General features: G+C 40.0%; 1 protein-coding gene across 3 annotated transcripts in view; it reads left to right on the top strand.

Moving 5' to 3' along the window:
• Positions 1–14355, top strand: part of LOC149812950 (DNA topoisomerase, type IA, core) — a 101050-nt gene that overhangs the window by 32047 nt on the left and 54648 nt on the right. For all 3 annotated transcript variants that reach the window (XR_016428229.1, XM_089991320.1, XM_089991319.1), the window contains 3 exons: positions 11947–11993; positions 12462–12571; positions 12687–12787. Coding sequence is in view for 2 of the 3 variants with exons in the window: in XM_089991320.1 (XP_089847446.1) it covers positions 11947–11993; positions 12462–12571; positions 12687–12787 (258 nt within the window). In the remaining variant the exon portion in view is untranslated. The remainder of the gene's footprint in view (positions 1–11946; positions 11994–12461; positions 12572–12686; positions 12788–14355) is intronic.

The raw sequence follows: 14355 nt of genomic DNA, 5'->3' as shown, positions 1-14355 counted from the left end.
GCGAGTAAGTACTTTCAAAATTTTAGGAAGCGGGAAGCGTAGGACCACTTAGGAGCGAATCGGGAATCGTCTCAGAAGTGATCTAGGAAGCGAACCGGAAGCGACCTAGGAAGCGAAGGGGAAGTGAAAAAATAAAAAAAAATACAAAAAATTTGAAAAATTGGGGGAAGCGTGATGGGAAGCACGCTTCCCATTTAAAAAGGGAAGTGCGCTTCCCCGCGCATTTCAGAAGCGCGACGTTCCGCGCTTCCCCACTTACCTAGGCGATTTCAGTAACTCTGGTATGAATTGCATGCACAATATCAGGCCTAGTAATAGTTAAATAAGTCAAGGCACCAATCATTTGGTGATATGAAGTAGGATCATTTAGAGGTGTCTCGTCATCAATCTTCATCTTGGCATTAATAACTTCAAGTGTGTCCACCCTATTTTCATTAGTAAGGCCTGACCTGTCAATACTATCATTAGAAAACTTGGTTTGAGAAAGCAAGTATCTTCTAGGAGAGTAAGCAACCTCAATTTCAAGAAAAAAAATATGAGAAATCCAAGATCAGTCATTTTAAAATATTTTTTGAGGATACATTTAATATTCTTTACTCTTTGTTTGTCTTCACCTGTAATGATCATATCATCAACATAAAAAGAAGTATAACAATCCCTGCATCAGATTTCTTAGTAAACATAAAAATATCAATATAAGAAGACTTAAAACCAAGCTTTAGCATAAAAGAACTAAAGCAATCATACCGGGCTTTAGGTGACTATTTTAAACCATAAGGAGTTTTTATCAATTGAAGTACCTTACCAGAGGAGACTTCACTTCGAGGAGGTGAATCCATATAAACCTCTTTTAAATCTTCATTTAAAAATGCATTTTTAACATCCATTTGGTATATAGGCCAACCTTTAATAACAAAAACAACAATAAGGGTCTTAAATGAAGGCATCCTAGCTACTGGTGCAAATGTCTCATCATAGTCTATTTCGTATTCTTATGCATACCCTTTAACAACTGACCGAACCTTGTTTCTTTATAGGGTGCCATCATTCTTAGTTTTAAGTTTATACACCCATCTACAACCTATTGTTTTCTTACCTATAGGAAAATAAAAAACTTCCCAAGTCATGGATTTTTCGAGTGCTACTAATTTTCCATTCATAGCTTTTATTCATTTGAAATATTCTTTTGTTTGTTTATATGTGGAAGGTTCAAAATAAGCCAAAATTCTAGCTAGACAAGCCCTATATTGATGTGAGAATGATTCATATGAAACAAATATATCAGGGGTTCTAGAAGTCCTATATGATCTCCTGACGACTTTAGTTTGTTGGTTTTCTAAGGTAGAGTACCTTTCTAAGTCATTTGGTTGACTATCATTGTCACGTCTTCTATATTGAATTATACTAGGTCCTCCAGTTTCAATATTTTCTGGTTGACTATCATTGTCACGTCTTCTATATTGAATTATACTAGGTCCTCCAGTTTCAATATTTTCACCATCCTGACTTTCAGAACTTTCCTGGGCTTGTCCTGAAATGTTGAACATGGCTTCATGTTCAAGTAACATAGTGTGCAGTTCGTCGAAAGGAGGATGCGGTTTTAGACCAGCATGCATGGCAGCAAACATGTTATATATGCTACCCAAGCCCCGATTAGTCTTCATGCAGATGTCTTCATCAGATAAAAGGGCACCAATGGCAGCCAGCTGATGCGTTACTTGCTTGACCCTATTGAGATATTCCAATGCAGTGGAACTACCTCAGCTTAATTTCCACAAACTTGGCCTTCAATTGATAGATCTTGGGAGTAGAGAGCTGTTCAAACCACCTATGAAGGATTTGCCACAACTCTCCAGCCAATACACCGGTGGGGATATGCAGCCCTGAAAAGCGTAGCAGTGATGAAGGCTACCACCATCTGATCATTCTTCTTCCAAGAAACAAAGTCTGGATTCCTTATCACCTCTGCAATACCTGTGCTCCCATCCTTCTTTTCTCCTGCATCAACCTTTTTCTGCAGTCCCTGGAGGCATTAGGATCGATCTGTCGAGATGTCCCATACGATCATGACTGTTGATAAATCATAAATGAGATTATTTGTTTTTTCCAGGTTACAAAATTTGAGGAATAAGTTTTTCGGAAATGAGTTGACTGAAAAACAAAGAAGAAATTGGAGAAGACAACATGCTTAAAGAGAATAAAGGGATAAGTACAAGAAAAAGAGGAAGATTTGAGAGGGTTTGCTGGGATATGACAGGGTGCCGATCTGCTGACATCAGCAATAATGATGTCTCTCTCTCTCTCTCTCTTAATATCAGACATGATCTGCAGATGAATCAATCACGTTCTATCAATCACAATCTGTTCCTCTTTTTTTTTTTAAACCTTCATTTTTTACATGATCACAAGCGGTTTTGTAACGACCCCAACTCATCCCCTTTGAAAATGCGGAATTTTTTTTTTCTAAAACAGTACGGAAAACTTCCCAGAGACCCGGGGTCCTCACAGTTCCAATTCCAACTGGATAGCCACAAACCACAAAGGAACTTGCAATTAACATCCATAACTAACCATTACCTTTATTCATGAATGAAAAACTAATCTCAAAAATAAAGTGTCTGACTCAAGTAACTACTGATGACAATAAGCAAATAACAAGAACACTAAATAAATAAAAAAAACAAAACAAAGAGCCACTCTGTCCACATAGAAGACTGTCAAAACTCGTTGTGACTCTCACGCCCTCGCAGTAGCTGTCGACTTCACTGATCACCTGCTTCTGCGAAAAACCAACGAAGTAGGGTGTCAGAATCGAAATCCTGAGCACAGCTACTTCTTAATGAAACAAGTGAGATAAAGAATGAAGATGAGATATCATGCAACAATTAATGGAAATACATACAAGACAATTTATAGCAATTGAGAATTTAATCATGCAACAATCATAATTGCTAAGCACGCAAAGACAGTAAAGCAGTAGCATCTACTAAAATTTCAGCATGCAACAAGAATTTAACATTCAACATCTACCCTCATGTACTGAGTAAGGAAACCATTAAAGTATGCATGATCTAATGCATAACAGAAAAAATGCATGTCTTTTATGCAATGCATGAATCATTTTATTATCTTCCATTTAAGTCTTTTGTTTCCTTATGCATGCCCTATTAAATGCATACAACTTTATGTTTCTCTTTTAATTATCGTTGCCCGCGGATACACCAAACGGGTACAAACCCCGAGGTTAAGTTAGGTTCCCAGGGTAGCTTAGCACACAATTTATATTTTATTACTGGGTTCCAACTTAGCCCTCGACCGAATCACCTTCGGAACATTAGACCTCCACATCTAACGTCGGGGACACAAGGGACACCCCACGCCCACAAGTGCCACTTTCTTGGTACCAAAAACAACAGCTGTGTCAAACACACCACTCCCGGGTAAAGTGGCGGACTCTCCCTAAAACCGTGGCCAGGAGAAGGAACCTCAATATCGGGTTCAGGGGACCAAAATTAAGCACACGGAGTTTTGTATCCTCACAGTCTCCCCAAGACCGGATTTCTAAGATCCCATTCTCCAGATGGGTGATCCCAGAAGGTATATTACACTGTGCTTTATTATTTCTTTTATTTAAAATTTAATTTCTTAAATTTTGCAACATCATATGCAAAAAGAAAGATAAAAGCTCGCATCTACCTCGCGAGAGCCATCACAGGACTCCGGCCTGTGGAAACATATAGAACAGTGCAATAAAACTGAAATATTAATAAGGCATGATCTTTGCAATGCATTGAAATGAATGAGGGAAAACAATTCCACAACTCGGGTTTACCAAACCCTCGATGATTCATCATGATCACCGAAGCACTGATGCAAGAATCATAATCATAAGTATGCAGTGGTATTAACATGCCTGCAAGGGATAGGCATATACGTACCAAATTAACCTATTGACAATAAACATGAAATATGACATTCCCATATGCAGATTACACAACCCATGTTATACCCCATTTTTCTGTGCATATGCATGGTATGCGCATGCATGCCTCTTTATGCAATTATCACCACATATGGTTCAAATCATGAATTGTAATGAGATGAATAAAAGAGCATTCATGTGTTTATGTATATGCAACCACACCTGTTAAGTCTATAAATAAGTAAGCACTCAACAACTTTGTCATGGAATAAAGTGTAAGCATGCTCAAACACACATATGAACCACATCAACGCCTAACATATGTGAAAATTAAAATTTCAGGTACATGACTTATTCCCAAGGTTTAACATGCCGTAAGAGATTTAAAAGCCTAACTTTACTAATTGCAGCCAGCCCTGTTTTTATAATTTAACACACTTATATCACTAGCATGCTACAATACCCACATGAGAAAAAAAAATTGTATCTAACAGCGCAGCCCAGCCGACCCGGTCGGCTGGGTCTGACAGGGTATTCACAGGCCCCTTTTGGGCCTGTGTAAGCTGCCAGGAAGCCCCTCCTGTACAGAAAAATTTTCTGTATAAAGTATACCCAAAAGTTTTCTCAAGGCCAAGGCCCAGGCCAGCACCCACTGACTGGGTCGACTGGGCCTGCCCCAGCCCTGCCAAAACCATCCACACACACCCAGCCAAGCACTTGGCTGGGCCTGTCGGTTCGGCCAGCAGCTGACAGTCAGCCGAGAGCCACTCTGCTGGCTGCCAGCCAGCCAAACCAACAGCCGAAACCTCACTAAAAACAGATTTCACAGTTTTTTTTTTTGTGGTTTTATTTACTTGTTATATTTATTTACTTTTTTTTTTTTTTTGAAAGAACAATGCCCAGCCCAGCCGACCCTGTCGGCTGGGTCCACCAGCATGTGCACAGGCCCAGTTTGGGCCTGCGTATGCTGTCAAAAAGAACAGCCTACCTGCCACAAGAAAATTGATTTTTTTTTAAATGTTTTTGTTGCAAGCCTGCCCAGCCGACCTTGTTGGCTGGGCTTAACAGCATATACACAGGCCCAGTGTGGGCCTGTGTATGCTGTCTACAAGAACAGCATAAAAGAAGTTTTATTTACGCACACTACCTGTTAAAAATATCATGTATATATATATTTTTTTTTGAAAAGGGGAAGAACACCCAGCTGAATTTAAAGTCATAAAAATGTTAAGCTTGGATTTTGGATCGGATCCGGATCCAAGATCCAAACCCATACTCATACAAGATTTGGATTAAGACTTATATCCATTCCAGATTTTTGTAGGACCTAACTAGGACCCAAATCCATAAAAATTTGGATCCTATACCTTGGATTCAATCCGATCCAATTTCGGATCCGTCCCAACAAACTGCTAAAATTTTAGAAAAACGTGATTTCTGGGCCAACCGGAACTCGGATTTGAAAAAGTAAAATACTATTGCACTCAGAATTTCGAGACGCATCCAACGATATATTACATGAATATCAAATTCCGAATTTCGCCCGAAAATAACCCGAACTTCGCTTGAATTTCGCTTGAATTTAAAGGTTGAATTTAAAACTCTTTGCCACACATCGATTGGCTTGTCTAGACCCTGATTATGAGACTTGGGTCAAACCCAAACTCTAAGACCTTGGTCTAAACTCAAGCCTCAAACGATTTTCTTACCAGACTTAGCCAAATTTCAAAGTTTTTCATGAAGTGACTAAGGTCTGAAAACACGAGATCTTACATCCCTACCCCCTTAAAAGAATTTCGTCCTCGAAATTAGAACGTACCAAAATAAGTTATCACACGAGTACTATCGATTTGACCACTAAGAAGATACCTTAAGCCAGATCAGTCTGATCGTCCTGAGTAGAAGTTGTAACGGCATAAACCCTCCCATTAGTCTTCCGCTGACCCTGTTGCGGTTGAGGTATCTGTTGTTGTTGCTGTAGTGGTTGTTGTCCTACCTGAGTTGCTGGCTTATTCGGACAAAAAGGAGCAATGTGCCCTGGCTGTTGGCAGTGATAGCAATTTCCCTTGAACAACGGGCAAAAACCTTGTGGATGGTTCTTGCCGCACCTACGACATGTTGGCGGGGCCTTTTCTTGCTGTTGCCCATTATAGGTCCGCGGCTTCTTGCCACCCTGAGTCTTTCCGCCTGTAGGTGGATCCTTCCTCTTTCTGTCCGAAGCATCACCTCCATTTGTGCCTCCCTTTTGCGATACATTCCTAGATCTTTCCCACTCCTCGGTTAGTACGGTGGCTGACTCGATCGCCTCGGCCAGGGTAGAAGGACGACCCCCGAGCACACGAGTCCGTAACCCGTCTTTCAGTCCACGCACGAATCTAGCCGCCCTTGCCTTCTCATTCTTGAAGAGGTTTGGGCTATACTTCTCAAGACTCCGGAACTTAGTAGTGTATTCCACTAGACTCATGGTCCCCTGAGTCAGATCGAGGAACCTTTGTTGCATCTGCTCCTCGGCGTAAGGGGGAAAGTAGGCGTCCAGAAACTCCTCCCTGAACGTCTCCCAAGGAATCTCATCCCAATCAACAAATTTCACCCTTCGCAGGGTGTCCCACCAGTTCATGGCATCGCCCTTTAAGCGGTACGTGCCAAAGGGTGTCTTTCTCTCCTCAGGGACAACTAAGACGTCAAACACCCGCTCAATCTCCTCGACCCATCTCTCGGCAGCCTCCGGGTCTGCCTTTCCTGAAAAGGAAGGCGGGTCCAACTTCAGAAACCTCTCGAACGAAACGCCACCTGCGTTGGGAACGATGTTGACCGGAGGGTCACGAGTCGCTGCCTGCACGGCTGCCTGTGCAGCCTGTGCTGCTTGGGCCGTTTGTGCAGCTTGTGCCGTCATAGTCTCTGTTAGGGTATGGATGGTCTCCATCATGAAATCTCTTTCCTCCTGCCAGTTCGTGGGAGCAGCAGTAGAAGACGAAGCGCCTCTACGGGTATAGTGCGACATCTACAATGCACCACCTTTTCAAATTAGACTATTATTGACACTACCCCTTTAGGGTTGATCATGAACAGTATTTGTTCCCGAATCACATCAGACTTTTAATTCACACCAAAGAACATTAAATTTTAAGTAACATAATCACAAAGGACTTATATAAAGTAAGCAAAAGTATTAAGCAACATACCAGTGAAGAAGACTGCTCTGGAGGACGAGTCACAACTTGTTGACGCTTCAGGACAGGGCTCACATACCAATTATGAGAATTAAACATTAAAAGACGATAAAATTGCAAGTATTTGTGGGGCTCTGATACCAAACCTGTAACGACCCCAACTCATCCCCTTTGAAAATGCGGAATTTTTTTTTTCTAAAACAGTGCGGAAAACTTCCCAGAGACCCGGGGTCCTCACAGTTCCAATTCCAACTGGATAGCCACAAACCACAAATGAACTTGCAATTAACATCCATAACTAACCATTACCTTTATTCATGAATGAAAAACTAATCTCAAAAATAAAGTGTCTGACTCAAGTAACTACTGATGACAATAAGCAAATAACAAGAACACTAAATAAATAAAAAAAACAAAACAAAGAGCCACTCTGTCCACATAGAAGACTGTCAAAACTCGTTGTGACTCTCACGCCCTCGCAGTAGCTGTCGACTTCACTGATCACCTGCTTCTGCGAAAAACCAACGAAGTAGGGTGTCAGAATCGAAATCCTGAGCACAGCTACTTCTTAATGAAACAAGTGAGATAAAGAATGAAGATGAGATATCATGCAACAATTAATGGAAATACATACAAGACAGTTTATAGCAATTGAGAATTTAATCATGCAACAATCATAATTGCTAAGCACGCAAAGACAGTAAAGCAGTAGCATCTACTAAAATTTCAGCATGCAACAAGAATTTAACATTCAACATCTACCCTCATGTACTGAGTAAGGAAACCATTAAAGTATGCATGATCTAATGCATAACAGAAAAAATGCATGTCTTTTATGCAATGCATGAATCATTTTATTATCTTCCATTTAAGTCTTTTGTTTCCTTATGCATGCCCTATTAAATGCATACAACTTTATGTTTCTCTTTTAATTATCGTTGCCCGCGGATACACCAAACGGGTACAAACCCCGAGGTTAAGTTAGGTTCCCAGGGTAGCTTAGCACACAATTTATATTTTATTACTGGGTTCCAACTTAGCCCTCGACCGAATCACCTTCGGAACATTAGACCTCCACATCTAACGTCGGGGACACAAGGGACACCCCACGCCCACAAGTGCCACTTTCTTGGTACCAAAAACAACAGCTGTGTCAAACACACCACTCCCGGGTAAAGTGGCGGACTCTCCCTAAAACCGTGGCCAGGAGAAGGAACCTCAATATCGGGTTCAGGGGACCAAAATTAAGCACACGGAGTTTTGTATCCTCACAGTCTCTCCAAGACCGGATTTCTAAGATCCCATTCTCCAGATGGGTGATCCCAGAAGGTATATTACACTGTGCTTTATTATTTCTTTTATTTAAAATTTAATTTCTTAAATTTTGCAACATCATATGCAAAAAGAAAGATAAAAGCTCGCATCTACCTCGCGAGAGCCATCACAGGACTCCGGTCTGTGGAAACATATAGAACAGTGCAATAAAACTGAAATATTAATAAGGCATGATCTTTGCAATGCATTGAAATGAATGAGGGAAAACAATTCCACAACTCGGGTTTACTAAACCCTCGATGATTCATCATGATCACCGAAGCACTGATGCAAGAATCATAATCATAAGTATGCAGTGGTATTAACATGCCTGCAAGGGATAGGCATATACGTACCAAATTAACCTATTGACAATAAACATGAAATATGACATTCCCATATGCAGATTACACAACCCATGTTATACCCCATTTTTCTGTGCATATGCATGGTATGCGCATGCATGCCTCTTTATGCAATTATCACCACATATGGTTCAAATCATGAATTGTAATGAGATGAATAAAAGAGCATTCATGTGTTTATGTATATGCAACCACACCTGTTAAGTCTATAAATAAGTAAGCACTCAACAACTTTGTCATGGAATAAAGTGTAAGCATGCTCAAACACACATATGAACCACATCAACGCCTAACATATGTGAAAATTAAAATTTCAGGTACATGACTTATTCCCAAGGTTTAACATGCCGTAAGAGATTTAAAAGCCTAACTTTACTAATTGCAGCCAGCCCTGTTTTTATAATTTAACACACTTATATCACTAGCATGCTACAATACCCACATGAGAAAAAAAAATTGTATCTAACAGCGCAGCCCAGCCGACCCGGTCGGCTGGGTCTGACAGGGTATTCACAGGCCCCTTTTGGGCCTGTGTAAGCTGCCAGGAAGCCCCTCCTGTACAGAAAAATTTTCTGTATAAAGTATACCCAAAAGTTTTCTCAAGGCCAAGGCCCAGGCCAGCACCCACTGACTGGGTCGACTGGGCCTGCCCCAGCCCTGCCAAAACCATCCACACACACCCAGCCAAGCACTTGGCTGGGCCTGTCGGTTCGGCCAGCAGCTGACAGTCAGCCGAGAGCCACTCTGCTGGCTGCCAGCCAGCCAAACCAACAGCCGAAACCTCACTAAAAACAGATTTCACAGTTTTTTTTTTGTGGTTTTATTTACTTGTTATATTTATTTACTTTTTTTTTTTTTTTGAAAGAACAATGCCCAGCCCAGCCGACCCTGTCGGCTGGGTCCACCAGCATGTGCACAGGCCCAGTTTGGGCCTGCGTATGCTGTCAAAAAGAACAACCTACCTGCCACAAGAAAATTGATTTTTTTTTAAATGTTTTTGTTGCAAGCCTGCCCAGCCGACCTTGTTGGCTGGGCTTAACAGCATATACACAGGCCCAGTGTGGGCCTGTGTATGCTGTCTACAAGAACAGCATAAAAGAAGTTTTATTTACGCACACTACCTGTTAAAAATATCATGTATATATATATTTTTTTTTGAAAAGGGGAAGAACACCCAGCTGAATTTAAAGTCATAAAAATGTTAAGCTTGGATTTTGGATCGGATCCGGATCCAAGATCCAAACCCATACTCATACAAGATTTGGATTAAGACTTATATCCATTCCAGATTTTTGTAGGACCTAACTAGGACCCAAATCCATAAAAATTTGGATCCTATACCTTGGATTCAATCCGATCCAATTTCGGATCCGTCCCAACAAACTGCTAAAATTTTAGAAAAACGTGATTTCTGGGCCAACCGGAACTCGGATTTGAAAAAGTAAAATACTATTGCACTCAGAATTTCGAGACGCATCCAACGATATATTACATGAATATCAAATTCCGAATTTCGCCCGAAAATAACCCGAACTTCGCTTGAATTTCGCTTGAATTTAAAGGTTGAATTTAAAACTCTTTGCCACACATCGATTGGCTTGTCTAGACCCTGATTATGAGACTTGGGTCAAACCCAAACTCTAAGACCTTGGTCTAAACTCAAGCCTCAAACGATTTTCTTACCAGACTTAGCCAAATTTCAAAGTTTTTCATGAAGTGACTAAGGTCTGAAAACACGAGATCTTACAGGTTTGATGATCTGGCCTGTAGTAAGTGTCAGATCTGATAGAGAAAACAAATTTGATTTGATATGATTTTTGAGAAAGAATTGGAAGAAAAGAAATGATAATATGAAAAAGGAAATAAAAGCAAGTAATAAGAAATAGGGAGAATAAGGAGATGTTGAGAGAAAAAAAGAAGCAAAGGATATAAGTAATAGGAGAAGATATAGGAAATAGAAGAAGAATAGAAGAGGAAGGAATCAGCAGTCAAGAGTGTTAATGGGACTTACCTCTCTCCGGCTCTGATACCATGTGAAGCTGTGCCTTGGTGATTGTGCCACATGGAAGATACTAATGAAAGGTGAAGGACGGAGAGAACAGAGAAGATGTCTCAGCAGAATAGATTAGGGCTGACGTCTCCTCTTTGATATAAAATATGTGTAAAGTTACAGAAATGCCATTACACAGGAGGTTATAACTTGAATGACTATTACACCCTCACCAAGCAAGAGAAGTACAAAAGCATATAATACAAACACAATACAGCCTATTCCTTAACAACTCCATCAGCCTTCATGAATCAATATACCCTGGCCATCCTAAGTGTGAAGATTGCAACAATTTAAGGGGGCTCCAGCTAAGTGACAAAGATTACATGTACTTGCAAATGAGTTGCCTCTTTTAATTCAACTGAATTAATGCCCTGTCTAAGGACAGAATCCAAGAGAATTCAGGGACTGCAACTCCAAATTAAATCTTGGGAAGAGGAGCCACATTAGGTCGATTGAAAGTACTAGAAAAACTTAACAGAGAACTGCTTGAAAGCTTTGCAGTTCCATACCACGTTGTCCATTCCATCTGATGTTCTAATTTCAGGTGGATCAGCCATTAATTCCTTCCGCTCTATATACTCTTCCATGGTAAGATCACTCCTCAAGGTTATTGCAGATCCCATCTTCCATGTGACTTCCTGCATCTGAGGCATCTTGAACGTACATGAGAACCTATGTGGTGATATACCAGCACCAAACCAAGGTTTTCTCCATGATCAAGGGGCTGGTCCATTTGCGACCTTTTTCTCAATACCTAGAATTGAGATACTATATATTTCTTATTGTTCTGCTGTGACTTTTCGTGACAGAGCTGTTCCATCGTTTCAGGTTAATACATTTTCATCGTTTCTCAGAAAGAAAAGCAGGTAAACTGGGAAGCCCAGTTTTCTCACATGTATAACTTCCTATGCAACAGTTTGTTTATTTTTTATTATTTTTTGAGCTAGTTGGCCTTATGTGCTATAATTTAGGTGATGTTGGGTAGATGATTTGATATTATTATGATTCTGTAATGCATCACAGGTATTGAAGCCTGTATTTTTCCATATTGCTGACGGTTTGTATTGCAATCACTATGAATGTCCATTGCATTCTTAATTTTCCTTCCCCCTTTTTTTGTAGGTTTCTGATGAAGCTGCAAAATCTATCCTTTCATTAGTTTCTGAAAGGTGAATATCTCAGTGGTGCCCTTACCTGTCTTCTTAGGTTTTGGTTAACCTTCCATTTCTTCATGGGATTCACTCCTTTATGTTTCTTTCTGAATTGCAAGTTTTCCAATACTGCAGGCATTCCTGCTCCTGCTTAAATGAAAAAATTGCTTCCGAATTGGATAATTTGTTTGAAAAAATCATTCACCTGTTCAGTAGTACTAATGCTTTCTTATATAAATATTGATTTGAAAAGTTATTTAACTGGCAATCTCTGCAGTTTTCTTTATTCCTAGTGGTTGATCAAGGTTCTCTTTATATTTTTAGCTAGAAATCTGTTAGACATGAGAAGTAGGGAAAATAATTTTTGAAAAGATTATACCAAACATTCAGTGTATGTAATTATATACTTATGTTTTCTTCTTGATTCCCACTTGTCTGTGTGAACTGTTCAAGAATAACTTAATCACACTTGTTTTGCTTGTGTAGATATGGGAAAGATTTTGCATCCAAGTCGATTAAAAAATTTTTGAACAAGGTGAAAAATGCACAAGAGGCTCATGAAGCTATAAGGCCTACTGATATACGCCGTTTACCATGTACATAAGTATCAATTTGAATCAGCTTTTATGTGCTTGGATTTTTGTTCATTCCTCTCTCTCTCTCTCTGTGGTTTGCATTCCTAATGCCTTGATGCTGTAATTGGTTTCTCAGCTGCATTGCATGGTGTGCTTGATGAAGATTCTTTGAAACTCTATACACTTATATGGTGCCGTGCCATGTCATGCCAGATGGAGCCTGCTGTCATTTTAAAGGTTGATATCTTTCCACTTTTGTATCTTTTGCACGTTAAATCTGATACCGTTATCTGAACTTCTACTGTTAATGGGCTATTTATTAATTAAAGTTGAACTAGATCTGTTTAGTTGTTGCCAGCTATGTAGCATTATTAGTTCTAACTGTAAATCTTTGAGGATAGAAGATCAAGGGAGAGGAAGAGAAAAGATGGATGACAAGATATATATTCCAACGAGTTAGCCTAACCAATTTTTGACAATTTGTTAATTTATGTATTAGGATTTGGTTCTATAAATGCTCTTGACATGCCAGATATTGCAAATATGCCACTGTTTCACATGTTATGATATCAGACAACATAAATAACAAAATTACAACCATGTCTTCTCTAACAATGTTTGGACTAATAGCTATTCTCAAGCTGTGCATGGAAAAACATGATCTGCGACTTGTTTTTCAACTCCCAATGACAAGATATGGACAAAGCTTTGATGAATAGGTCAGCCACTTGATATTCGCCAATCATAAGATTTATTTCATCCCGATGGATGGTCCCATAGATTGCAAGATCCAAGTGATCCAAGTCATAACTAGATAGTTTCACATTCCCAATCTAGATAAATTGGGTCACTTTCATTGAGATTCTTGACCCCCTCAATGATGTACCCCAACTTTTTCTTTGCACCAATTGAGATCTTGATGGACTGGGATCATGCCTCATAATTTTTCTCACAGAACTTTACATGTTTGGGGAAAAAGGAAGACTTTTAGTCAAAACAAATCTTAAAAGATGATAGAAACTCAACCATATACACTGTCCAAACAGCCATATGTGCATCCATACACCAACTCCCATTGTTAACATTCTACTATTCTCCAAATAAAGAATACACTAATCAAAGGATTTACCCATGCAATACTTCACCAGAAAATTCTGGAAAAGTTCTGTAAAATAATCTGAAATTTTTTATACATAGATATAGCTAAATGGCCCATGTGCCTGTGTCGACACAGCCCAAAACAGGTACGGGTATGTGCTGAGCTTGGATCAGGTTGGGTCCAGCCGGGACCCAACCCGAAACCCAAAATCTCTCTCTCTCTCTCTCTTTGGTTGTTTGCAAAACCCTGAGAAGAAGAAAGAGCAGAGGCGAAAGAGGAAGAAGAAGAGGAGGAGGAGGAGAAGAGGAAGACGGAAAATAAAAAAAGAAAAAAAGAAAGAAAGAAAGAGGAGCTATGTCACATGGGTGCGGGTGGGGGTGCGACACTTTCAAAAAACTTGGGTGCGGGGGTGCGGCAAAAAAAATACAAATATATATATATATATATATATATATATATATATATAAAGTCCAAAAGTTGGACATAAATGACCCTGGGTGCGTTGAATGCACCCAGGGTCAGGTTGACCGCACCGGGTTCCACACCCACACGCGCACCCAGTTGGCCGAGTCCCTGTGACATAGAAGAGGAGAGAAACACAGAGGCACTGAGATGGTGGGATGAAACCCCCTCTCCTTTCCTTTTTATCGTGTCCCCCTTTCCCTCTTTTATGTTTTTTTTCAAATGTTCATTTTTTACCTTCACT

This window comes from Nuphar pumila, chromosome 16 (genome assembly GCF_984573655.1).
Source record: "Nuphar pumila chromosome 16, dmNupPumi1.hap1.1, whole genome shotgun sequence".
In the NCBI taxonomy this organism is placed as follows: domain Eukaryota; kingdom Viridiplantae; phylum Streptophyta; class Magnoliopsida; order Nymphaeales; family Nymphaeaceae; genus Nuphar; species Nuphar pumila.
The sequence above is the reverse complement of the archived record's forward strand: the minus strand, read 5'-3'. Positions and strand labels throughout refer to the sequence as shown.